Here is a 27,108-nt window from a genome sequence, read left to right as displayed (position 1 = left end):
ACCCCCGGCCGTCTACCTGTGTTTCAACGTCTCCACAGCCTATCTCACCCAGGAATTCACGGCAGCATCCGCCTGCTCAAATCATGCTACGTCTGGCCGCGCATCGAGCAGGGCGTGAAAGCCTGGGTCCGCAGCTGCTCAGCGTGTCAACAGGCCAAAATCTGTCGTCATACAAAGTCCCCTTTGGCCAACTTTGCTGTGCCGAGTGCGTGCTTCGAGTGTGTGCACTTGGATATCGTAGGTCCCCTTCCACCAGCGATTGACGTGGGCCACCCACACGCTACACCGTACCGCTACCTACCGACGTGCATCGACTGTGTAAGCCGCTGGCCAGAGGCAGTACCATTGACGGAGATTACCGCAGCCTCCGTGGCCAGTGCCTTCTTCACTCACTGGGTGTCACGATTCGGTGTCCCACTATATGTGGTGACTGAACATGGTACCCAATTTGAGTCCGAATTTTTCCAAGAGATATCACGACGGGTCGGTTTCCATTGTCTACGCACCACGTCCTACCACCCCCAGTCTAACGGCTTGATTGAGCGCCTTCACCGTGTGATCAAGACATCTATGATAGCGCAACGTCAATGCTGGTTATCTGCACTGCCCACAGTGATGCTCGGAGTCCGCTTACTACCCGGAGAGTCTGGCATATTGCCATTCACTGCCGTTACAGGCAGCCAGCTTATGTGTCCTCGCGTCCTAGTCAACACTGAATTAGACTCTGCCCGTGTTCAACACGAATTCGTTTGTGACCTCTGCGCACGTATGTCAGAACTTGATTTTCACCAGCTCACTGCAACGACTGACCACTCCTCTGCTAAGCCATTTGTTCCACACCAGCTGATGAGTTGTGCCCAGGCCTGGGTTAGAGTGGACCCTGTCCGTAAGCTCCTTGAAGCGCTGTACCGCAGCCCCTTCAAGGTGCTCCGACGTTCTGACAAAACGTTCACCATACTACTTCCGTCCGGTGCTAACGAAACAGTTTCCATCGACAGGTTAAAACCGGCTATCTCCCAACACCGCCAGCAGCAGCATCTACTCCAGCACCAGTTCCTTCCGCGAATGATGGACTCGTTGAACCACAGCGCACCACTAACGTACCCACATCCGAGCCAGAGGATACTCCACGTGCACCAGCATATACCAGATCAAGACATAAAGTCACGTTAAAGCAAGACCCAGATTTCTCCTATTATTGACCTCCATACATCTGATATGCTCCGCATCTGGTGGGGGGAGTCCTGTGGCGTCCTGCGGCAAATGCAGGATACAAAGTTACATACAAAAGAAAGGAAAATACCGCATGATGCAAATTCTGTAGAAATGGCATTTGTATACCTATGAAGTTTGTTCCATAAATTGATATGTTATTAAAAACTCCTGCTTACTCACGTACAAGTGTGTTATTGTGTTAAATATTGAAAATGTGTGTACCCGTTGCTACGTTTGTTTGGGCCCGTGTCGCTGTGATCGGATGGAAATAATTATTTCTTCGCTTGTTTAATTTCGTAACATTTCACACACTTGTCATTAATATTTTTTGGATTTATACTTATAATATTTCCCCCATGTCTGTTTGTCAATCTGTTATCTAATTGTTACACATTATACCTGACTCCTGATTGGTCCACGTTGGCAAAGCTCCCACAATGCTCTGCTATGTTACCTATAAATAGAGCTAATAAATGCAGGTGACAGACAGTCTCTGTGAAGAAGTCAGAACCGCTTAGTCATCTCTCCTTATCCCTGACTCCCACCACAAATCTTGACATGGATGGGGTGGTGCGAGAGGTGAATGCAAGGGTACTGGGTCAGGGGTTGGAGATGATTAAAGAAAATGGAGAAAAGTGGGAGGTAAGCCAGCTGTTGTTTGCTGACAACACTGCGCTTGTAGCAGGATCAGAGGAGGGATTCAGGAAGTTAGTGACAGAGTTTGAGAAGGTGTGTGAAAGAAGGAAGCTGAAGATAAATGTGGGCAAAAGTAAGGTGATGAGATGTACAAGGGGAGAGAGTGACAGTAGGCTGAAAGTGAGCATTAAGGGTGAGAAACTGGAGGAAGTGGATAGTTTCAGATACTTGGGTGCGAATGTGACACAAAAGGGAGGAGTGGGGGTGGAGGTAGAATGTAGATTGAGAGAAGCGAGTAAATGCCTTGGTGGATTAAAAAGTGTAATGAGAAATAGACATCTGGGAATGGATGCTAAGAGGAGGTTATATGAAGGAGTGATTGTGCCAACAGCAATGTACGGGGCAGAAACATGGAACACGAGACAGGAAGAGAGGAGTTTGAATGTGTTTGAGATGAAATGTCTGAGAAGTATGATAGGGGTTACTAGGCTGGATAGAGTAAGAAATGAGGAGGTGAGGAGAACAGGGGTGGAAAGGCAGTTTGGAAGGCAGAGGTGGAAGGAATGAATATGAGGGGGCATCCTAGGATGAGATGGATGGATGGGGTGAAAGGGGCATTACAAAAGAGAGGAATGTCTGTGGAGGAAGGACGGGAGAGGACAGAAGATAGGGGTGAATGGAAAAGGGTTGTGTATAGATGAGGCTGTGATGCATGAGGGGTAGTGGGTGTGGGGTGGGGGGTGAGGAAGTATGTATGAGAAAATTTGACGCAGCCTGAAGGGATTTCTCCCTGTCTTGTTTTCTGCATGCGGGGACTGAGAGGGGGGGGGTCGCCAATTTAATGAAGCAGCCTTGCTGTGGATGTGCTGTGTCTTGCGACACTGCTTCTGACCCAGGGCAGTGGACAGGATGCAGGGATGACCTGTCATCCAGGAGGTGCCAAGGTAGGAGGGAGGGAGGAGGGTGGAGGGGAGTGGAATATATGGGAAATGGATTGGGTGGGAGTGGTTTCTATGCCTTTTTCTTTTTGGCTACCCTGTGTGTAAGGGGGAAAAAGCCTTTGGTATATGTATGTTCAAGTACATTAGATAGCATATATCCAATTCTACTACAAAATCTTACAATTCAAATGAAAAGCTATAGGAAACATAAAAAGATATACCTGCAGTGCTGAAAGATGAATATCTTGGGTTTCCCTTTCAAATTCGGACAATTACGATTGTTGAAATAGTCAATCACTTCTTCGTTTCTGACAACCTGATTATCATGTGTATAGAATGATTTCTCATCATGTCCATGGCTCATGATAACGACAATGCAAGAATCAACATCTGCCAACTCGGGTAATTCTGAAAATTCTTCTAATTTTTTGTGTGTATCCTGAAATTAAAAACATGTGTATTCTCTCAATCCATATTCTACTACAATTATTACATCTTACTGCTAAACCAGTGTCACAATCAATCAATCGATTGTTTCCGAGATTTTCGTTAAGTAGAAACACCCAAAGCCACACAGTGGCTGGCAATTGCCCTCAGAACCTCCCACAGACTTAACTGGGAAGAAAATTTAGATTGTTGTCTTGTGTTGTATCAGTGTATATATATATATACAGTCGTACCTCGGTACTCGACCGCCTCTATACTCGACCAAATCGGTGCTCGACCAAAAAATTCGAGTAGAAAATGCATCGGACCTCGAACAGATTTTCGGTACTCGACTAGCTCGAACAGCGGGTAAGCGTCAGTTCGACTCAGACCGCCAGCGGAGTAAGACGTACGCAGTTTGTTCGAGTATTTCTTCCCAGATTTAAACTTTTTCGTGTTGCTCTAGCCCTTAATAATGGGTCCAAAGAAAGACAGTGATAAGGGGAAAATTGGTTTCGGTGTTCGAACAAATCGGTGCTCGACCACCACCTCAGAACGGATTATGGTCGAGTACCGAGGTACGACTGTATATACATATATATATATATATATATATATAAAAAACACTCCCACCCATTCCATCCCCTACATACTCCATTTCCTCTATCCTCCCTCTTATCTTGGCATCTCCTGGATGACAGGTCATCCCTGTATCTTGTCCACTGCCCTGGGTCAGAAGCAGTGTCACAAGACAGCATATCCACAGCAAGGCCACTTCATTAAATCGGCATCCCCCCATGCAGAAAAGAAGACGGGGAGAAATCCCTTTGGGCTGTATCAAATTTTTCTCATACATACTACTTCACCCTCCATCCCCCCACCCATTCCACCTCATGCATCACAACATCATCCATACACAACCATTCTCCATTCACCCCTATCTTCTGTCTTCTCCTTTCCTTCCTCAACAGACATTCCCTTCTTTCCAATTGCCCCTTTTACCCCATCCATCCATCTCATCCTAGGTTGCCCCCTCATATCAACTCCCTCCACTTCTACCTTCCACATCTCTTTTACTAGCCTTTCTTCATTCATTCTTTCCATGTGTCCAAACCAACCCAATACTCTTTCATCCACCCTATCTCCCAACTCCCTTTCCACCCCCGTTCTACTGGCTTAAAATGGTTGCGAGAGGAGAAGAATCGAAGGTTGTCAGCTCTCCATATGTCAAAAAATTAAAGAAATACAGTTGAAGATGACATAGATGTTTGGCCCAGTCCAGAAACAGAATGCCAGCCCTTCAGGACAGAACCCCAAGTTGGAGTGGAGGAGTTCATGGGTTTTGAAAATGGGCTCTTGTCTATCTTGCATGACCACCAGAACTGAGCACATTCCTCGGTACATTCCTAGGTGCACTCCACTTTAGTTAGGCAGTGTAACGTTAGGACTCCCAAACCATTAAAGCTTAAGGGGGTACACGACAGCTGGGGGGGGGGGGGGTGAATTTGGTCAAGATATAGCATTTTACAAAACTGTGTTCAAAATGTTTGTATACCATTTAGAAATAAATCCCGACAAATAATTTTCCAGCGGCACGCAATTTAAATGTCTTGGGCGGGGGTTTAAATGGACGAAGTTAAAGGCGCAACCCACACTAGAGGGGGACGTGCCACTTAGGACCTTCAGGCACATCGAATAACGTTGAAATTCGATTGAATTTACGCTCGCCCAATGCTTCAACGGCCAGTATGAGGGTGGAGGGGAAGGGAGGAAGGTGGAGGGATAGCTCTTCCCAACTTAGAGCTCAGCTGGATGTCAGTTACCTACTAGCTTTGAAACAAAAAGTACGCATGTCTCATGAGCTCTCCTGGCAATATATTACCTTAGCTAGTACATATTACTCATTAGTACAGTCATCATGGGTACCAAAAAGAACATCTACAATGACCAAAAAAAAAAAAAAAAAAAAAAAAAAAAAAAAAACAGTTAAAGATGGCAAACAGTCAAAGACGACTAGCCTAGACCTCACCAATCTCTCACTCCACCACTGCCCTCACTTCCACCTCTCTCAACATATGTAGCCAGGTTCTACACCATGAAGTACTTTATTCATCTCGAATACAGCAAGAAAATTAGATATTAGTTATGAAATTGTACAGAAGGGAGATAAGAATGAATGTGAATTTATGACTGTGGAGAAGAGCAGTTTTTTGCCGTGGATAAATTCGCTTGTTAGATGCCAGTGTGGTGAGAAGATGTATGTTGAAGTGATAGGAGAATGTGGAATGGTGAAGACATTTCAGGCAGAATGAAAGTTGTGCTCTGAAAAGAGTAAATGGTGTACTTCACCAGGCGGTAGAAATGAAAGTTATGAAATACATAACAGAGTTGTGGAGGCCGGCTTACTCTGTGGAGATGTTGCAGTACAGAAAATGTGCATGGCAATGAACATGAAAATGATACATCACAAGACATTTAGTAAACTTTGCCATAAAGAAGTATGAGGAACTCTTGAAAAAAGCAAGGGAACATGTACATGCAGCATTAGAAAAGGAAGACCCAACTTTACCGGAAGTAAAAGTTACTATCGATGGTTCATGGAGTAAGAGTGGATTCACTTCCAAAGGCACCCACTGCTGGTTAAAATAAACCTCTTTCCAATGATTTAGATACCCCGAAGACCCCCAGCAGTGAGGTTTCATATGAAGAAACCGACAAATGTGCAAAAAAGCAAATTATATGATGGTGTCGTCTGTGCGTTGCCACTACTGTGATATACTTATACTTTAGTTTTTCATTATTTAAAGTACTTATAATTAGAATATGTTGATGATTTTTACTGTACTTATCCATTATATAATAAGAATTAAGCCATGAAAAAATTAGTCAAATTGGTGAAACTATAAGCAAGTTACAGATATACTTATATTTCAAGTCGCCATATCTCCGTTCGATATTTTTTTTTACCCGTCTGGGGTATTGGCTGCTTGTTATTGTGGCAAAGTAGCATGCAGTCGATACTTTAGGGTCTATATGGGGCGCCCCTACGGACCAGAGCCACACATCATTTTGTCTATGATAGAAGAAATTCTGTTCATAGAGAAATGATGACACTTTTATACTACGACTGTCCCTCCGTTATGCTGTCCCCCAACCCCTTGTTGCTGTCCTGTACCATTTCTCTGAGTATTCTCTTTCTGTGATGGGGGAATTCCCTGTGGTGGGGGAAAAGAATACTGCCACCAAGTTCCCACTTGGATCGTAAGAGGCGAGAAGAAAGGGACGGGGAGAGGGACTAGGCATCCTTCTCCCTGTAGCCCCAAGGGGCAGATTCCTAAAAAGAAAAGGAAAGGCATAAGGGGTGCTGGAGGGCCTCGGGCCAGCACCCTAAGGTTGGGTCTTTTAATGTGCGTGGATGTGGTACAGATGAGAGTAAAAGGGAAGAGATAGGTAGTATGTTTGTGAGAAGAAAGATGGATGTGTTGGCTTTGAGTGAAACTAAGTTGAAAGGGAAGGGTGAGTGTAAGTGGGAGGTTATCAGGAGTGAAGAGAGGGCGAGGGAGGGAAGGGGTGGCTATTCTAGTAAGTGAGGAGATAGGTAAACAGATAGTGGAGTGGAAGGAGGTTTCCTCAAGGGGTAACGTGGATGAAGGTGAAACTGGGAAAGGAGATGTGGGTCTTTGTAAGTGCATATGGGCCTGGCAGTGAGAAGAGCATGGAAGAAAGGGAGGCCTTTTGGATAGATTTAAATGAGTGCATAGAGGGTTTAGGAAGAAATGTCAATGTAATAGTACTGGGAGACCTTAATGCTAGGGTGGGAAATGGTCCAATCGATGGAGTGGTTGGGAAGTGTGGAGTTCCAGGAAAGAATGGTAGTGGAGAGTTGATGGTGGAAATGTGTCTAGAAAGAGAGTTGATGATAGCAAATACAGTGTTTCGGAAGAAAGTCAAGCATAAGTACACATGGGAGAGGGTGGTGGAGGGAAGGGTGGTAGATAGAGCGCTAATGGATTATGTAGTGGTAAATAGGATTATGATAGGAAGAGTTATGGATGTACATGTGCTAAGGGGAGAGGGTGGGGGAATATCAGATCATTTTTTGGTGGAAGGTAAGCTGAGAGTGGAGGATAGATGGAGAAGGAGGAAAGGGACAAAAGGTAGGGAGGTTCTTAGAGTGAACTCCTTGAATGAAAAGGAAAAGGAGAAGGAGTACGAAAAGAAGCTGAAGGAGGAGTGGGAGGGAGTAAAGGATAGAGCAGAGATGGGTGTGGAGGAGGAATGGGGATGGTTCAAGGAGGGAGTCTTAAAGTGTGCAAGGATGGTGTGTGGAACAAGAAGGACAGGGGGAAATAGAAGAAAGGGTAGTGAATGGTGGGATGAGGAAACAAAGAAGGTTGTAGAAGAGAAGAAGCGAGCATTCACAGATTGGTTACAAAAGAGGACAGGGGAGTCATACGAGATGTACAAAGAAAAGAAAAGAGAAGTAAAGCAAAAGGTAAAGGAGTCAAAGAGGAGAGCAGATGTGAAATGGGGTAGGAGTATGACAGAAAATTTTGAAAGTAATAAAAAGATGTTTTGGAAAGAAATTAAGAGAGGAAGAGGAGGCGAATCAAGTAGGGAAGAAAAGGTAAAAGGTACGGATGGAGAGATGATAATGGAAGAGATGGCAGTGAGGGGAAGATGGGCAGAATATTTTAGGGAGTTGCTGAATGTGAAGGAGGATAGGGAAGGAAAGATAGCTGCAGTGGGAAATGCGAAGAAAATGAGAGTGATGAGTGAGGAGAATGGAGGAGAAATAAGGAAGGATGAGGTGAAGGCAGTTGTAAAGATGATGAAAGCAGGTAAGGCACCTGGTCTGGATGGATGCCATGCAGAATGTCTGAAAAAGGGAGGTTCAGTGATGGTGGACTGGTTGGTGAGGTTATTTAATGTTTGCTGGAGAGAGGGTAGAGTACCGGAGGACTGGAGAAGTGCCTGTATAGTTCCTCTTTACAAGGGAAAAGGGGACAAGTGTGAATGTAGTAATTTCAGAGGGATTAGCCTGTTGAGTGTAGTAGGGAAGGCTTATGGGAGGATCTTAATTGAGAGGATTAGGAGAGGAACAGAAGGAGTAATTGGTGAGGAACAGTGTGGATTTAGGACGGGTAGAGGTTGTGTAGATCAGATCTTTCTGGTAAGACAGATATGTGAGAAAGCTATAGGAAAGGGGAAGGATGTTTTTGGGCTTTTATGGATCTGGAAAAGGCTTATGATAGGGTAGACAGAAAGGCACTGTGGGAGGTTATGCAGATTTATGGGATAGGAGGAAAGCTTTTGGGAGCTGTCAAGAGTTTTTATGAGAGCAGTACAGCATGTGTTAGGATTAGAAATGGAGAGAGTGAGTGGTTTGAAGTAAAGGTGGGACTTCGTCAAGGATGCGTTATGTCACCCTGGCTGTTCAACTTATACATGGATGGGGTGGTGCGAGAGGTGAATGCTAGGGTAGTGAGTCAGGGATTGGAGATGGTTAAAGAAAATGGAGAAAAGTGGGAGGTGAGCCAGCTGTTGTTTGCGGACGACACTGCGCTTGTGGCAGGGTCAGAGGAGGGATTGAGGAAGCTGGTGGCAGAGTTTGGGAGAGTATGTGATAGAAGAAAGCTAAAGATAAATGTGGGTAAAAGTAAGGTGATGAGATGTACAAGGGGTGAAAGTGGCAGTAGACTGGAAGTGAACATTAAGGGAGAGCGACTGGAGGAAGTGGATAGTTTTAGATACTTGGGTGCAAGTGTAGCAGGAAAAGGTGGAGTGAAGGTGGAGGTAGAATGTAGATTGAGAGAAGCGAGTAAATGCCTTGGTGGTTTAAAGAGTGTAATGAGGAATAGACATTTGGGAATGGATGCGAAGAGGAGACTGTATGAAGGAGTGATTGTGCCAACAGCACTGTATGGGGCAGAAACGTGGAACATAAGAGAAGAAGAGAGAAGGAGTTTGAATGTGTTTGAGATGAGGTGTCTGAGAAGTATGGTGGGGGTTACTAGGCTGGATAGAGTGAGAAATGAGGAGGTGAGGAGGAGAACAGGGGTGAAAAAGGATTTGGGAGATAGGGTTGATGAAAGAATATTAGGATGGTTTGGACACATGGAAAGAATGAGTGAAGAAAGACTAGTAAAAGAGGTATGGAAGGCAGATGTGGAGGGAGTGAACATGAGGGGACGTCCTAGGATGAGATGGATGGATGGGGTGAAGGGGGCTTTGGGGAAGAGGAGAATGTCTGTTGAGGAAGGAAGGGAGAGGACGGAAGACAGAGGTGAGTGGAGAATGGTTGTATATGGATGATGTTGTGACTGCATGAGGAGGAATGGGCGGGGGGTGGGGGGGTGGGGTAGTATGTGTGAGTAAATTTTGACGCAGCCCGAAGGGATTTCTCCCCGTCCTCGCCTTATATGCAAAGGGGGACGAAGAGGGGGGGTCGCCGATTAAATGAAGCGGCCTTGCTGTGGATGTACTGTGTCTTGCGACACTGCTTCTGACCCAGGGCGGTGGGCAGGGTGCAGGGATGACCCGTCATCCAGGAGGTGCTCAGATGAGAGGAAGGGTGGGAGGGGTGTGGAGTGTATTTAGGGATGAAATGGGTGGGAGTGTTTTATGCCTTTCCCTTTTTGGCTACCTCCCTTGGAAGGGGGAAAAAGCCTTGGTATATGTATGTACTTTTTTTTTAATCATAAAAAATCTAAAATACATCAGATTTAGATGAAACTTACAGGAAATATTACATTTAGTAACTGCTAGGGCCGGTCATTCAAATATTTTGAATAAGATGAAAGAGTTAGGAGTAATAATGGAAACAAGACCAAAAAAATGTTATTTTTCACGATTAAAATTAAAATTGAAATGCCTGTATGCAAAAGTATAAAGGAAATTGTTCAATTACTCAATGACTGGCCCTAGGTGTGCCTACTGACTAATCATAACCAAAATATAAAACAAATTGGTCCACGTATTTTGATGCTGTGCACTTATGTCATACATACATACATATACAAAGGCTTTTTTCCCCCTTACCAGGGGGGTAGCCAAAAAGGACAAGGCACAAAAACATTCCCACCCATTTCATCCCCGAAAACACTCCACACCCCTCCACCCTCCCTCCCATCTTAGCACCTCCTAGATGACGGGTCATCCCTGCACCCTGTCCACTGCCCTGGGTCAGAAGCAGTGTCGCAGGACACAGCCCATCCACAGCAAGGCCGCTCATTAAATCGGCGACCCCCCCTCTCCGTCCCCCCATATTAAGGAGAGGACGGGGAGAAATCCCTTCGGGCTGCGTCAAAAATTTTTGCTCACACACACTACTTCACCCCCATTCCCCCGTCCAAACCACCTCATGCATCACAACATTTTCCATATACAACCATTCTCCATTCACACCTGTCTTCTGTCCTCTCCCGTCCTTCCTCAACCGACATTCCCCTCTTCCCCAAAGCCCCCTTCACCCCATCCATTCATCTCATCCTAGGACGTCCCCTCATGTTCACTCCCTCCACATCTGCCTTCCATACCTCCTTTACTAGTCTTTCTTCACTCATTCTTTCCATGTGTCCAAACCATCCTAATACTCTTTCATCCACCCTATCTCCCAGCTCCCTTTCCACCCCTGTTCTCCTCCTCACTTCCTCATTTCTCACTCTATCTAGCCTAGTAACCCCCATCATACTTCTCAGACACTTCATCTCAAACATATTCAAGTTCCTTCTCTCTTCCTCTCTCATGTTCCATGTTTCTGCTCCATACAGTGCTGTTGGCACAATCACTCCTTCATACAGTCTCCTCTTCGCATCCATTCCCAGATTCCTATTCCTCATTACACTTTTTAAACCACCAAGGCATTTACTCGCTTCTCTCAATCTACATTCTACCTCCACCTTCACTCCACCCTTTCCTGCCACATTTGCACCCAAATATCTAAAACTATCCACTTCCTCCAGTTGCTCTCCCTTAATGCTCACTTCCAGATTACTGCCACTTTCACCCCTTGTACATCTCATCACCTTACTTTTACCCACATTTATCTTCAGCTTTCTTCTATCACACACTCTCCCAAACTCTGTCACCAGCTTCCTCAATCCCTCCTCCGATCCTGTCACAAGCGCAGTGTCGTCCGCAAACAACAGCTGGCTCACCTCCCACTTTTCTCCATTTTCCTTAACCATCTCCAATCCCTGACCCACTACCCTTGCATTCACCTCTCGCACCACCCCATCCATGTATAAGTTGAACAGCCAGGGTGACATGACGCATCCCTGACGAAGTCCCACCTTTACTTCAAACCACTCACTCTCTCCATTTCTAATCCTGACACAAGCTCTACTACTCTCATAAAAACTCTTGACAGCTCCCAGAAGCTTTCCTCCTATCCCGTATATCCGCATAACCTCCCACAGTGCCTTTCTGTCTACCCTGTCGTAAGCCTTTTCCAGATCCATAAAGGCCCAGAAACATCCTTCCCCTTACCTATAGCTTTCTCACATATCTGTTTTACCACAAAAATCTGATCTACACAACCTCTACCTGTCCTAAACCCACACTGTTCCTCACCAATTACTCCCTCTGTTCCTCTCCTAATCCTCTCAATCAAGATCCTCCCATAAGCCTTCCCAACTACACTTAACAGGTCCTGGAGCTGCAGCGTCTACGTCGTGGGACCACCCCCCAACACCAAGAGTTGGGGGCCAAACAGCAGCAACCACCCCTGGCCATCAGCTCTACGCAGGTGGCACTGATCCCCAAGAGGAGCTACGCCTGCCTTGGGGAGTACCACTATCCTTTTTCCCAACATGCAATATTACGTTTTTTCTGCACCGAGGGGTGATTTTCCGGCGATCACCCCTCTTCTTCTACTTTTAGCTGGAGATGTAGAGAGCAATCCTGGGCCCACCACAAAATACACATGCCCAACATGCTCTAAACCCATTACTTCGAGCAGACAGACAAAGGGCTCAGTTCAGTGCAATATGTGCAAAAACTGGGCCCACCTCACTTGTACAACACTTGCTGACACAAACCAATACACAAACACTTGGACATGTTCTACCTGCCCTCCAGTAACCCCACTCCCACCTCCCCAACCACAGCCAGCACCCTTACCCACTCCCAATTTCCCTTTGCCCTTACCCCCGATCAGTACTCCCCTTCCTTTGTCCCCGATCTCTCCTTTCCCTACCTCTAACCCAGATCCTACACCTTCCCCATTACCACCCCAACCTCAACCCCAAACGGCAACATACAACACATACAAAACACACATCATCAACATATTACAACACAACATTGACGGTATTAAGACGAAAAAACATGAACTTGAACACTTTCTTAAACAACACAACATACACATTGCAATTATACAAGAAACAAAACTAAGACACTCACACAAAACACCATCATTTCATAATTACACCACCATCAGACAAGACCGGACCGACGGCAATGGCGGTGGACTCATCACCCTGATCCATCACTCCATCTGTTTTGTGGACACAAGTGCCACAACCAAAATTCTCCTCCCTACCACAGATAACACAACAGAAATCCAATCCATTCGAATCCGCACAGGCAACAAATCAACACTGACAATAGTTAACATGTACATTCCCCCACAGTTCCAAACACCTTCAGGCCTCAATTTAGCCAACTAGCCTCAATCCCCAACCTGATCATGGGTGGTGACTTCAACGCCAAGTCGTCTGCCTGGTATGTCGACAACCCCGACACAGACAGAGGGCTTGATATACAGACTCAGTTTGACACATTGACTATCATGAACAACACACATAATCATGCACATATCCCACACCAAGCCCTCTACACTCCCTCCTCTCCTGATATCACCTTCTGCTCCCCCTGCCTAACCCCAACAACATCATGGAGAGTGGTCGGAACCCTTGGTTCTGACCACCTTCCAATCATCATCACCACCAAAACAAGATGCACCCCAGTTGGCCACAGACACACACACCAATTACAAGAGAGCTAACTGAGAAGCTTTTCCTAAAGAGACAGAACAACATTTTGAAACACTTAACAGTACACCAATCACAAACATAAACAATGCTGTGCACACTTTTAATACAATCATACAAAATGCAGACAAGAGATACATCCCTAGAGGCAACAGAAAATCACACAACCCCAACTTCACACCAGAAATCCAAGACCTCATCAGACAACGTGACACACTTAAACATGATACCCCCACACCTATCCCTCAAAACATAGCAGACCAAATACAAACACTAAACACTGTGATTGCTAATAAAATACACGAACAAAAAACACAAAATTGGCAAAACTTTATCAATGCACTTGATCACAAAACAAACACCAGCAAATTGTACAAAACACTCAACAGCATTACACTATCCAACAGTAACACTACACGCTCTCACGCAGCAATAATCACAACAACAGATAATCTACCCTCAAACAGACAACAAGCAAACGCACTCATACGTCATTTTGCACAGACAAGCCATCTCACTTCTCACCCTGACGACCGACGCACCATTCGACGTAAGAAAGACTTTCCCACAGACTCAGACTATACACCCTTCATAGACAGTCAGACAAAACTCATAATACATAATCTCAAGCACTCATCTGCCTGTGGCCCTGATAACATAAGCAACATCCACCTAAAACACATTGGACCACAAGGTATACATGCACTCACAAACATTGCAAACTACAGCTATTCACACAACACTATACCTGACATCTGGAAGCATGGTAAAATAATCACCATTCCAAAACCGAACAAAGACCCAACAATCCCAACATCGCACTGCCCAATCACACTTCTCTGCACCCCCTCTAAAGTCATTGAACGCCTAATACTTAAACTTGTCACACCACATATTCCCCTTGCTGACTCACAACACGGTTTTAGGCCACTACACTCCACAAACACTCTTCTGATAAACCTCACACAAAGAATTTTAGATGGCATCAATTCAGATAGGCCCCACCACAGAACACTTCTCATAACATTAGACATTAGTAAAGCTTTTGATGCTATCCCCCGCCACAACCTAACAAATAAAATATATAACACAGACATGCACAATAACACCAAAAGATGGCTGGCCAATTATCTGGCAGGTAGGAATGCTTATGTGTCATATAATGGCCAATCATCGCACATCAGAAACATTAACCCCTTCCATACGGTGCCGCACACGTAGGCGTCATGGACTTAGATCTCGGTGGCAGCAGCCAATGCCAGCCGTACGACGTGTCGTAATAATACTCGCATCATAAAATATAGTCACCGCTTATATCGATCGTTCTCTCTTCACCCGTGAATTTTGATAACCATAGAAAATGCGATTACAAAAGAATTAGAAAGAATGTCATTATGGAGGGGCGACTACAATAAATATAATCAAGACGCCGATATGGCAGCCTCGCGAATACACTCGCTCCCCATGACGCCTACGTGTGCGGCACCGTATGGAAGGGGTTAAGAATGGAGTACCACAGGGCTCTGTTCTATCCCCCACACTCTTTAATCTATACATGCATGACTTACCCACACCAGACACCTCAGAAATACAAATCTCTTCCTACGCAGACGACATAACAATCACATGCACACATCGTAACACAGACAAAGCTGCAGAAATAATCCAGCCATACCTTGATACACTCAACACATGGTTCATCACAGACTCAAAATAGCTCCAACCAAATCTACAGCAACACTTCTCACCAACTGGACAAAAGAACACAAATACATACCTCATCTCTACATCAACAACACTCTAATACCACACACAAACACACCGAAAATTCTTGGTGTAACATACGATACATCCATGTCTTTCAAACAACACATCACAAACATAAAAAACAAATGCACACCCAGACTTAACGCACTTAAGTCAATCACTGGAACGACATTTGGACAAAACAAAGAAACTAATATAACAATATACAAACAATGCATACGCTCAGTGTTGAATTATGCGAGTCCCGCATGGGCTCCTAATCTCAGTGAGACACACCACAACACCCTTCAAATCATACAAAACAAAGCCCTAAAAACAATTACAGGCTGCACAAATACAACACCAACAGACCATTTACACCATGAAACAAAAGTCCTCAAAGTCAAGGACCACCTCGACATGAGAGGCACACAAACACTTGCCGCAGCCACCACAAACACATCACACCCGCTACACTACATAGCAGAACACCCACACACACCAAGAAACATTAAAACAACACCCAAAGACCTTTATTACGCACAAATACTCTCTTCCTCCACAACCACCAAATACCAGCCTCCGGAAACATATTCATAATCATATCACACACCGCTCCATTAACACATTGAAAGACAACACACTGCTGCATGCCAGACCCCCTGATATCCACCCTTCTGAATCCTCTCTCCCATGAAAGGATAGAGTCCACTTGGCCAGACTGTGGTGTGGCCACCACCCAGCACTTCTAAGCTACCAGAAGAGGCTGGATGACCGCATTGTGAACAGCTGCCCAGGATGTAACACTTCACCCAATACCATACAACACATAATGGAAGACTGCATTATACACAATCATGCATGCAAACAACACAAAATACACTCTATAAAGGATTTGTGGGAAAACCCAGTTTCGGCAGTAGCATTCCTTGGGGAGACGGGACTGCTCGGACAGACAGTCTAGGGAACGACAACAACAACTACACTTAACAAGCTAATCCCTCTGAAACTACTACATTCACACTTGTCCCCCTTTCCCTTGTAAAGTGGAACTATACACGCACTCCTCCAGTCCTCTGGCACTCTACCTTCTCTCCAGCAAACATTAAATAACCTCACCATCCAGTCCACCATCACTATACCTCCTTTTTTAAGACATTCTGCATGGCATCCATCCAGACCAGGTACCTTACCTGCTTTCATCATCTTAACAACTGCCTTCACTTCATCCTTCCTTATTTCTCCTCCATTTTCCTCACTCATCACTCTCATTTTTCTTAGCATTTCCCACTGCAGCTATATTTCCCTCCCTATCCTCCTTCCCATTAAGCAACTCCCTAAAATATTCTGCCCATCTTCCCCTTACTGTCTTCTCCTCCATTATCATCTCTCCATCTGCACCTTTTACCTTTTCTTCTCTACTTGATTCGCCTCCTCTTCCTCTCTTAATTTCTTTCCAAAACATCTTTTTATTACTTTCAAAATTTTCTGTCATACTCTTACCCCATTTTACAGCTGCTCTCCTCTTTGCCTCCTTTACCTTTTTCTTTACTTCTCTTTTCTTTTCCCTGTAAGTCTCATATGACTCCCTTGTCCTACTTTGTAACCAATCTGTGAAAGCTCGCTTCTTCTCTTCTACAACCTTCTTCATTTCCTCATCCCACCATTCACTACCCTTCCTTCTATTTCCTCCTGACCTTCTTGTTCCACACACCATCCTTGCACACTTTGTGACTCCCTCCTTGAACCATCCCCATTCCTCCTCCACACCTACCTCCACTCTATCCTTCACTCCCTCCCACTCCCCCTTCAGCTTCCTCTTGTACTCCTTCTCCTTTTCCTCTTTGTTTAGAGAGTTCACTCTAAGCACCTCCCTACCTTTTGTCCCTTTCCTCTTCCTCCATCTGTCCTCCACTCTCAACTTACCTTCCACCAGAAAATTATCTTATATTCCCCCACCCTCTCCCCTTAGCACATGTACATCCCTAACTCTTCCTATCATAATCCTATTTACCACTACAGAGCCCATTAAAGCTCTATCTACCACCTTTCCCTCCACCACCCTCTCCCATGTGTACTTATGCTTGACTTTCTTCCGAAACACTGTATTTGCTATCATCAACTCTCTTTCTAGACACATTTCCACCATCAACTCTCCACTACGATTCTTTCCTGGAACTCCACATTTCCCAACCACTCCATCAATTGGCTCCTTTCCTACCCTAGCATTAAGGTCTCCCAGTACTATTACATTTACACTTCTCCCTAAACCCTCTATGCACTCATTTAAATCTATCCAAAAGGCCTCCCTTTCTTCTACATTCTTCTCACTGCCAGGCCCATATGCACTTACAAAAACCCACATCTCCTTTCCCAGTTTCACCTTCATCCACATTATCCTTGAGGAAACCTCCTTCCACTCCACTACACGTTTACCTATCTCTTCACTTACTAGTATAGCCACTCCTTCCCTCCCTTGCCCTCTCTTCACTCCTGATAACCTCCCACTTACACTCCCAAACTTACAATCGCCCTTCCCTTTCAGCTTAGTTTCACTCAAAGCCAACACATCCATCTTTCTTCTCACAAACATACTACCTATCTCTTCCCTTTTACTCTCATCTGTACCACATCCACGCACATTAAAAGACCCAAACCTTAGGGTGCTGGACCGAGGCCCTCCAGTCCCTCTGCCTTTTTTTCTAGGAATGTGCCCTGTAGGGCTACAAGGAGAGGGATGCCTAGTCCCAATCCCCGTCCCTTTTTTTCTCGCCTCTTACGATCCAAGTGGGAATACTTGGCAGTATTCTTTTCCCCCACCATAGAAAAAGAAAATACTCAGAGAAATGGTACAGTATAGCAACAAGGGTTGGGGGACAGCATAATGGAGGGACAGTCGTAGTATAAAAGTGTCATCATTTTTCTATGAACAGAGTTTTCCTCTATCATAGACAAAATGATGTGTGGCTCTGGTCCGTAGGGGCACCCCATATAGAACCTAAAGTATCGACTGCATGCTACTTTGCCACAGTAACAAGCAGCCAATACTGAAATAAAAGTCTGGCAGGCCACATACTGTGCCAAAGAAAAATTTCATAAGCTACATCCAAAAGGTAGGCCACATACTATACTGGCACCTATATTGCTTAAATAGCTTGGGAGCGCTAACAGCAGCCAAACTAAAGCAGAATACACTGAGGAACACATCCAGCTCTGATAACTGCCACATGCAGGTACTATCACCAACAGTTATAACTGGTACATTGGTTGGACAGTGGCTGGTGCCATAGAATAAACTTGGCATCTGTGTGTTTGTTTACATTGTAGTGAAACAGTTTAAACAAGTCAGAGCAAACACCATTATAACGACCAGTTTACCATTTCCAGAATTTAAAACACCTTATGTGTGTATAGATATGCTATTGATAAGGCCAAATAATTAATCAGTGATCAATATTAACCACTTCAGTATGAGTCAAATTCTTGCACGCAGCATCAGCTGCCATATGTACATTGCATCACACTACTCACTTTATAAAATATAAAGTCACTGTTGTATTATTCATTCTTTTTTACTCTGAGTAATAATAAACAGAAAACGTGATCAAACCAGTTCACATATTCGGGGGGACTTGTTCTATATATATATAATAAAGACTCAGATGCCAGCATCCTCGTGTACCCACTCGAGCCACACTATGCCTATGTAGGTGTCATCGTAACAAAGGGGTTAATAGCACTTGTGTGGCAAATAATATGGATGTGGATGGGCACTCGAGGATGGGGCTATGGGCTGGGACTCTGTAAATAGCACGAGATGTGTGGATGTGATGTGAATGCATACCATTTATTAAGCCCTTTTTTAATTTATTTCTTTATTTTATTAATCAATGTTATTGCATAGTAACCGAAAAAAAAAAAAAAAAAAAAAAAGACAGGCTTTGTGCAATTAAGTATAGTTATAGTAAAGCCTTAATTCTTGACCAAGGATATGACATGGTCCACAGGGATGCTCTTTTTGTCCTCTGCTCCGTAAATTTCTTAGGTGGATGAGGGTAGGGGACGAGGGGCTGCAATATAATGATGCAGAGATCAAATCAGCTCTGGCTGTCAGGCTCTTCTGTGGAAACGCTATTTTTGCTGCACTGTCACTATCTTGAGCTGCGTGGTGGTGGTGGTGGGGGGGGGGGGCAGCAATAGATCTTCATCCACAAGGTGTAAGAAGGGTGAGACAACGAATAGGTTTTTGGATTGTTTTGAGATGGGTGTAGGGAAGATTTATGTTTAGACTTAGCCACCCTCCTCATATGAGGGAAAAAGGCACTTTGGTATATGTAAGTATACACTACTCAGGAGGAAACAAGGTGCAATTTTCTCAATAAGAGCAAACATGTAGGGATGAAATGGGTGAATATATCTTTTCTCATGCATTTCTACCTTATCTTTGTAACAGTGTGCAAATTGAAAGAAAAAATATACAAGATTACATGTACATGTGGTCACATGAACAAATGAAAGTGTTCTTACCATACGTGTTAAATTATGAAGCTGAAATGGAATTTTGTAGCCCATTTCATGAAAAAGCAATGAAAGATTTTTAACATCTATTTCTGACCCATTTCGAGTGGGATGTTCTTCAGTATCTCTGAAAATCTTGTAGTTGGCTAAAAACACCAAGCCCCTTGGCATAGAACTATTCTTGTACACCTGAAAAGAAGACAAATTTCTATAATGAATACTTAAGCAAATACTATATTACCATATACTGAATCATAATTATTGCAGTGGTAGCTTGCACAAAAGAGTTGTGGGTAAATGAATTAAGGATGACTGTACACTAAAAATTATATTTGACAATTTGTCAAAAACATGTGGAAAAGTACTTTGAAGTATGCATAGTACAGTGTTGAACTAAGATTGTGATACAATATCATTTACGAATGTGCAAAGTTGGTGTGTGGAACAGAGAGGAAATACAAGGAAGGGCAGCAAGTGATGCGATGATGAAGCAAAGAAAGTTGTCGAAGAGAATAAACAAGCATTCACAGATTGGTTCCAAAATAGGACAAGAGAACCATATGAGAGGTACATACATATACCAAAGGCTTTTTCCCCTTACACGGGGGGTAGCCAAAAAGAAAAAGGTATAGAAACCACTCCCACCCATTACATTTCCTATATATTCCACTCCCCTCCACCCTCCCTCTTATCTTGGCACCTCCTGGAGAGGTACAAAGAAAAAAGAAATATAGGTAGCAAAAAGGAGAGCAATGTGAAATTGGGTAGGAGTATGACAGAAAATTTTGGAGAAAAAATATTAAATAATAATACATACATACATACATATACCAAAGGCTTTTCCCCTTACATGGGGGGTAGCCAAAAAGAAAAAGGCATAGAAACCACTCCCACCCATTCCATTTCCTATATATTCCACTTCCCTCCACTCTTCTCCTTCCCTCTTATCTTGGCACCTCCTGGATGATGGGTCATCCCTGTATCCAGTCCACTGCCCTGGGTCAGAAGCAGTGTTGCAAGACACAGCACATCCACAGCAAGGCCGCTTCATAAATTCGGCGACCCCCCCCCTCTCCGTCCCTTCATGCAGAAAAGGAGAAGACGGGGAGAAATCCCTTTGGGCCACGTCAATTTTATTCTCATACATACTTCCTCACTCCCCATCATGCATCACAGCATCATCTATACACAACCCTTCTCCATTTACCCCTATCTTCTGTCCTCTCCCGTCCTTCCTCTCTTTTGTAATGCCCCTTTCACCCCATCCATCCATCTCATCCTAGGACACCCCCTCATATTCACTCCTTCCACCTCTGCCTTCCACACTTCTGTTACTAATCTTTCTTCACTCATTCTTTCCATGTGTCCAAACCATCCTAATACCCTTTCATCAACCCTATCTCCCAGTTCCTTTTCCACCCCTATTCTCCTCCTCACCTCCTCATTTCTCACTCTATCCAGCCTAGTAACCCCTATCATACTTCTCAGACATTTCATCTCAAACACATTCAAACTCCTTCCCTCTTCCTCTCTCATGTTCCATGTTTCTGCCCCGTACAATGCTGTTGGCACAATCACTCCTTCATATAACCTCCTCTTAGCATCCATTCCCAGATGTCTATTTCTCATTACACTTTTCAATCCACCAAGGCATTTATTCGCTTCCCTCAATCTACATTCTACCTCCACCCCCACTACTCCCTTTCCAACCACATTTGCACCCAAGTATCTAAAACTATCCACTTCCTCCAGTCTTTCACCCTTAATGCTCACCTCCAGCCTGCTGTCACTCTCTCCCCTTGGAAAGAAATTAATAGAGGAACAGGAGGCGAATCAAGTAGAGAAGAAAAGGTAAAAGGTACAGATGGAGAGATGATAATGGAAGAGACAGCAGTAAGAGGAAGATGGACAGAGTATTTTAGGGAGTTGTTAAATGTGAAGCAGGATAGGGAGGGAAAAGTAGTTGCAGTGAGAAGTGCTAAGAAAACGAGATGATGAATGAGGAAAATGGAAGAGAAATAAGGAAAGATAAGGTGAAGGCAGTTAAAAATGGAAGAGAAATAAGGAAAGATAACGTGAAGGCAGTTGTTAAGATGCTGAGAGCAAGTAAGACACCCAGGTTGGAAAGGAGGTATGGGGATTGTGGACTGGCCGGTGAGGTTATTTAAGGTTTGTTTAAAAGAGGGTAGAGTGCTGGAGGATCGGAGGAGTGACTGTATACTTCCACTTTACAAGGGAAAAGGGGGAAAGTGTCAGTGTAGTAGTTTTTAAGGGATCAGTTTATTAAGTGTACTTGGGAAGGCTTATGGGAGGGTCTTGATTGAGAGGGTTAGGAGAGGAACAGAGGGAGTAATTGGTGAGGAACAGTGTGGGTTTAGGACAGGTAGGGGTTGTGTAGATCAGATTTTAGCAGCTCCTTATAATCTCCCCATCTTTCCCTTAATGCCTCCTCTTCCATTATAATCTCTCCATCTGCACATTTCACCTTTTCTTCTCTATTTCATTCATTTCCCCTTCCTCTCTTAACTTATTCCCGAGACATCTTTTTATTACATTCAAATTTTTGTGTCATATTCCTTAATTTCACGTCTGCTCTTCTTTTTGCCTTGTTTATCATATGTTTTGCTCTTATTTTTTTTGTGCCTCGCATGTTTCTCTCATCCTACTTTATAACCATTCCATGAATTTTTACTTCTTTTAAACAACCTTCTTAACTTCATCATCCCACCATTCAATACCCTTCATTCTATTCCCTCCCATCCCCCCTTGTTCCATACACCATCTCTGCACACCTTGTTACTCCCTCCTTGAAATACCCCCGTTCCTCCTCCACTCCCACCTCTACTCTAACCTTCACCACCTCCCACACTTTCAACTTTCTTTCCACCAAAAAATTATCTGATAGTCCCTGCTCTCCCCCCTAGGGTCATGGACATCCAAAACTCTTCCCATTCTTCTGCTGGATACCACTACATAGTCCATTAAAACCTTATCAACCACCCTCTCCCATGTATCCATACATACACCAAAGGATTTTTCCCCCTTACATGGGAGGTAGCCAAAAAACAAAGACAAAATCAACTCCCACCCACTCTATCCCCACACACTCTACTCCCATCCACCCCACTACCTCCCTCTTATATTGGGTCCTCCAGGATGACAGGTCATCCCTGCATCTTGCCCACTGCCCTGGGTCAGAAGCAGTGTCACAAGACAGCACATTCACAGCAAGGCCACCTCATTAAATTGACGATCACCCCTCTCTGTCTCCTCATGCAGAAATAGAGAAGACGGGGAGAAATCACTTCAGGCTGTGTCAAATTATTTTTCACACATACACCCTCACACCCCATCTCCCACCCACTCCCCCTCATGCATCACAGCAAATCAAGTAGAGAAGAAAAGGTAAGAGGTGCAGATGGAGAGATGATAATGGAAGAGAAGGCAGTGAGAGAGAGGAAGGTGGGCAGAGTATTTTAGGGAGCTGCTAAATGTGAAGGAGGATAGGGAGGAAAAGGTAGTTGCAGTGGGAAGCACAAAAGAAAACGACGATGATGAGGGAGGAAAATGGAGGAGAAATAAAGACGAAGTGAGGGCAGCTGTTAAGATGATGACGGCTGGTAAGGCACCTGGGTTGGATTAATGCCATGCAGAATGTCTGAAAAAAGGAGGTACAGTGATGGTGGACTGGCTGGTGAGGTTATTTAATGTTTGTTTAAGAGAGGGTAGAGTACCAGAGGACTGGAGGAGTGCCTGTATAGTTCCATTTAACAACTGAAAAGGGGACAAGTATGAGTGTAGTAGTTTCAGAGGGATCAGCTTGTTAAGTGTAGTTGGGAAGGTGTATGGGAGGGTTTTGATTGAGAGGATTAGGAGAGGAACAGAGGGAGTAATTGGTGAGGAACAGTGTGGGTTTAGGACAGATAGGGGTTGTGTAGATCAGATTTTTATGGTAAGACATATGTGAGAAAGCTATAGGAAAAAGTAAGGATGTATTTTGGGCTTCCATGGATTTGGAAAAGGCTTACAACAGGGTAGACAGGAAGGCACTATGGGAGGTACATACAGGGTCTAACAGATAAATCCGTACAACTTCTTATCACATGTTTTAAGATTAATATCTCGGGTTATAATAAACAGAGAGTTATGAAATTTTCAGTATATTTAGAAAAGGCAATAAGAACAATAATTTCATTCAATGTAACCACCTTCAGCTGTTATGACGCTTTCAACGCGTTTACGAAACTTGGATACAGCGTTGATGATCTCAGACTTTGATAATGAACCCACAGCCTTCTTGATGTCTGTCTTCAGGGTTGTTATACTTCTGTGTGGCTTGTCACATGCCTTGGCCTCAATTCGCGCCCAAAAATAATAATCTAAAGGGTTTAGGTCTGGCGAATTTGAGGGCCACAACTCTTTGTTCCAGAACTGCACATTTGACCCTTCGAGAAGGTTGGTGGTCCTCTTCACTGTGTGGGCTGGAGCAGAGTCTTGTTGGAAGACAAACTGGTTGCCACTAGCCTTATCTTTCATCCAGGGTTTTATTTTCTCTTCTAGAACTTTGCAATAGACAACGGCATTGACTTTCTCCTTGTTGTTGAAGAAGTGAGTGAAGACGTCCCCCTCAGTTGACACCACACAGAGCACCATGACACTTGCTGGTTTCTTCGTCGTTGTCTTGTGTTGAACCTCTGAGGATGAGGAGGCTATCCAGCGATCATTCCGCTTATTGAAAGTCGCATCAACCGTGAAAATCTTCTCGTCGGAAAAAAACTTGATGACTGAGCCATTCGACTTCATCCAGTTCAACAGCTTTTGGCACCTGGTCAAGCGGATTTCTTTCATTTTTCGTGTCAAAAGATGTCTTTTTCCTTGTGAGAATGAGGTTAATCCCAATTTCTTTAATGCTCTGTGAATTGTCATTGTGCTGACACCTCTCTTCTTTGCCAATGTCGATAATGGTAAGGCTGGATTTGCACTGACACTTCTCTTGAGACCAGCTAAAAAGCGAGGTGTTAGAATTCTGCCCCTTCTGGGCTTGTGAGCAGCTCGTTGGTCTTCGCCGGTCTCATCAAAACGTTTACAAACATCGTAAACAGTTTCTCTGGAGTATGTTAGCATCCTTATTATGGCGCTAGGAGTGTGACCCGCGCGACGAAGTTCGCATATGGCTGAACGTTTGGCTTGTTCCATTGCTTAATGTTTATTGCACCGGTGCTAGTATACAACTGGCTAAATTATTAGACAAATGGAAGTATCTGGAAACAATCAGAATTGCCATATGTTACTTTTTAAGTGCTTAAAACCTCTTCAAATTTGTACGGATTTATCTGTTAGACCCTGTACATACATATACCAAGGCTTTTTCCCCCTTACAAGGGAGGTAGCCAAAAAGGAAAAGGCATAAAATCATTCCCACCCATTCCATCCCTGTGAATACACTCCACATCCCTCCACCCTCCCTCTTATCTTAGCACCTCCTGGATGACGGGTCATCCCTGCACCTTGTCCACTGCCCTGGGTCAGAAGCAGTGTTGCAAGACACAGCACATCCACAGCAAGGCCACTTCATTAAATTGGAGATGGGGAGATGGGGAGAAATCCCTTCGGGCTGCGCCAAATTTTGCTCACACATACTACCTCACCGCCCATTCCACCTCATGGATCACATCAATCCATATACAACCATTCTCCATTCACCCCTGTCTTCTGTCCTCTCCCGTCCTTCCTCAACAGACATTCCCCTCTTCCCCAAAGCCCCCTTCACCCCATCCATCCATCTCATCCTAGGACGTCCCCTCATGTTCACTCCCTCCACATCTGCCTTCCATACCTCTTTTACTAGTCTTTCTTCACTCATTCTTTCCATGTGTCCAAACCATCCTAATACTCTTTCATCAACCCTATCTCCCAACTCCCTTTCCACCCCTGTTCTTCTCCTCACCTCCTCATTTCTCACTCTATCTAGCCTAGTAACCCCCATCATATTTCTCAGACACCTCATCTCAAACACATTCAAACTCCTTCTCTCTTATGTTCCATGTTTCTGCCCCATACAGTGCTGTTGGCACAATCACTCCTTCATATAACCTCCTCTTAGCATCCATTCCCAGATGTCTATTCCTCATTACACTTTTTAATCCACCAAGGCATTTACTCGCTTCTCTCAATCTACATTCTACCTCCACCTTCACTCCACCTTTTCCTACCACATTTGCACCCAAGTATCTAAAACTATCCACTTCCTCCAGTCGCTCTCCCTTAATGCTCACTTCCAGTCTACTGACACTTTCACCCCTTGTGCATCTCATCAAAACTCTTGACAGCTCCTAGAAGCTTTCCTCCTATCCCATATATCTGCAAAACCTCCCACAGTGCTTTTCTGTCTACCCTGTCGTAAGCCTTTTCCAGATCCATAAAAGCCCAAAAAACATCCTTCCCCTTTCCTATAGCTTTCTCACATATCTGTCTTATCACAAAAATTTGAAATGTATGCATGTACATAAAGAATATATATAAATCTGAAATACATGTACAGTATATATATATAAAAAATATATGTATATATATGAAAATATATGTATATATATACATATATGGAAAAGGTGGTATAGAAACCTGGGTTAGAGCGAGAAAACTATATTCCTGATGTTTCGACTACAAGTCTTCTTCAGAGTGACAGACAACGTGTGTGTACAGCATATATATTCTCCTTATGGCTCATCCGGCTGGACGTTACAGAATGCCGCATGCTGATTGGCCCGATACTCCCTCCTCCATAACCAATCTGGCGGCTGCAAATGACAGGTTAACGAATCCTTCTCTGTGGTTGCTGACCTTTCCCAGTGTTATGCATGCGGACTCGACCAGCTTTCTCATTCTTCTCTTGAGCCCGGTCCAGATAGGGCGTGCCTCTTCCCATTCTGGTAAATGCCCGTGCGTGTCCACATGCACTACCAGTGAATTTGAAGTCCTGTGATGCCGAAGGTCGTTCTTATGTTCTCTTAGTCTTTTTGTCAACCCCCGTGACGTCTCACTGTAATATGTTGCAGGACATCCACTGCATGGTATACCGTACACTATGCTATTTTCGTTGGTGTGTTGTTCTTGTTTGTTAATTAAGACGTCCTTTATTTTACGCCCAGATTTATATGCTATTTGGATGCCTGCTTTAGATAACGTTTTGGTCATGGCTTTTGCTTCCTTTGTGAAAGGTACTTCTAGATATTTTATTGAAGCTTTGTCACTTTTTGGCCTTGCATAAATTTCTTCCGCTTTCTTTCTCAATTTGGATAGTAGTCCCGCTGGATACATAAGTTTGCGGAAGACATTAAATATGTAGGACATCTCTTCTATATATTCTTTGTTGCATATCCTCAATGCTCTCAGATAGAAACCAATTATCACTCCTGATTTTGTGCGTGTGCTGTGATGGGATAAGTAGTGTATGAAGTCATCTTTGTTCGTGGGTTTTCTGTATACTGAAAACTTTACATCCGTTTCACCCCGATGGATAACAGTGTCTAGGAATGGTAATTTGAAGAAAACTTGTAGTCGAAACGTCAGGAATATAGTGTTCTCGCTCTAACTCGCATTTCTCTACCACCTTTTCCACTCATCTGTCTTAC

At 44.1% G+C, this 27,108-nt stretch overlaps 1 protein-coding gene across 3 annotated transcripts in view; it reads right to left on the bottom strand.

Moving 5' to 3' along the window:
• Positions 1–27,108, bottom strand: part of LOC143027175 (caspase-2-like) — an 81,876-nt gene that overhangs the window by 35,229 nt on the left and 19,539 nt on the right. For all 3 annotated transcript variants that reach the window (XM_076188292.1, XM_076188293.1, XM_076188291.1), the window contains 2 exons: positions 19,487–19,666; positions 3,014–3,231 (listed from right to left, as the gene is read on the bottom strand). In XM_076188292.1, coding sequence (XP_076044407.1) covers positions 3,014–3,231; positions 19,487–19,666 — 398 coding nt within the window. The remainder of the gene's footprint in view (positions 1–3,013; positions 3,232–19,486; positions 19,667–27,108) is intronic.

Source organism: Oratosquilla oratoria, chromosome 7 (assembly GCF_046742065.1).
Source record: "Oratosquilla oratoria isolate Oo_2021 chromosome 7, ASM4674206v1, whole genome shotgun sequence".
NCBI lineage: Eukaryota > Metazoa > Arthropoda > Malacostraca > Stomatopoda > Squillidae > Oratosquilla > Oratosquilla oratoria.
Note: the sequence above shows the minus strand (reverse complement) of the source record. Positions and strands in the feature narration are given on the sequence as shown.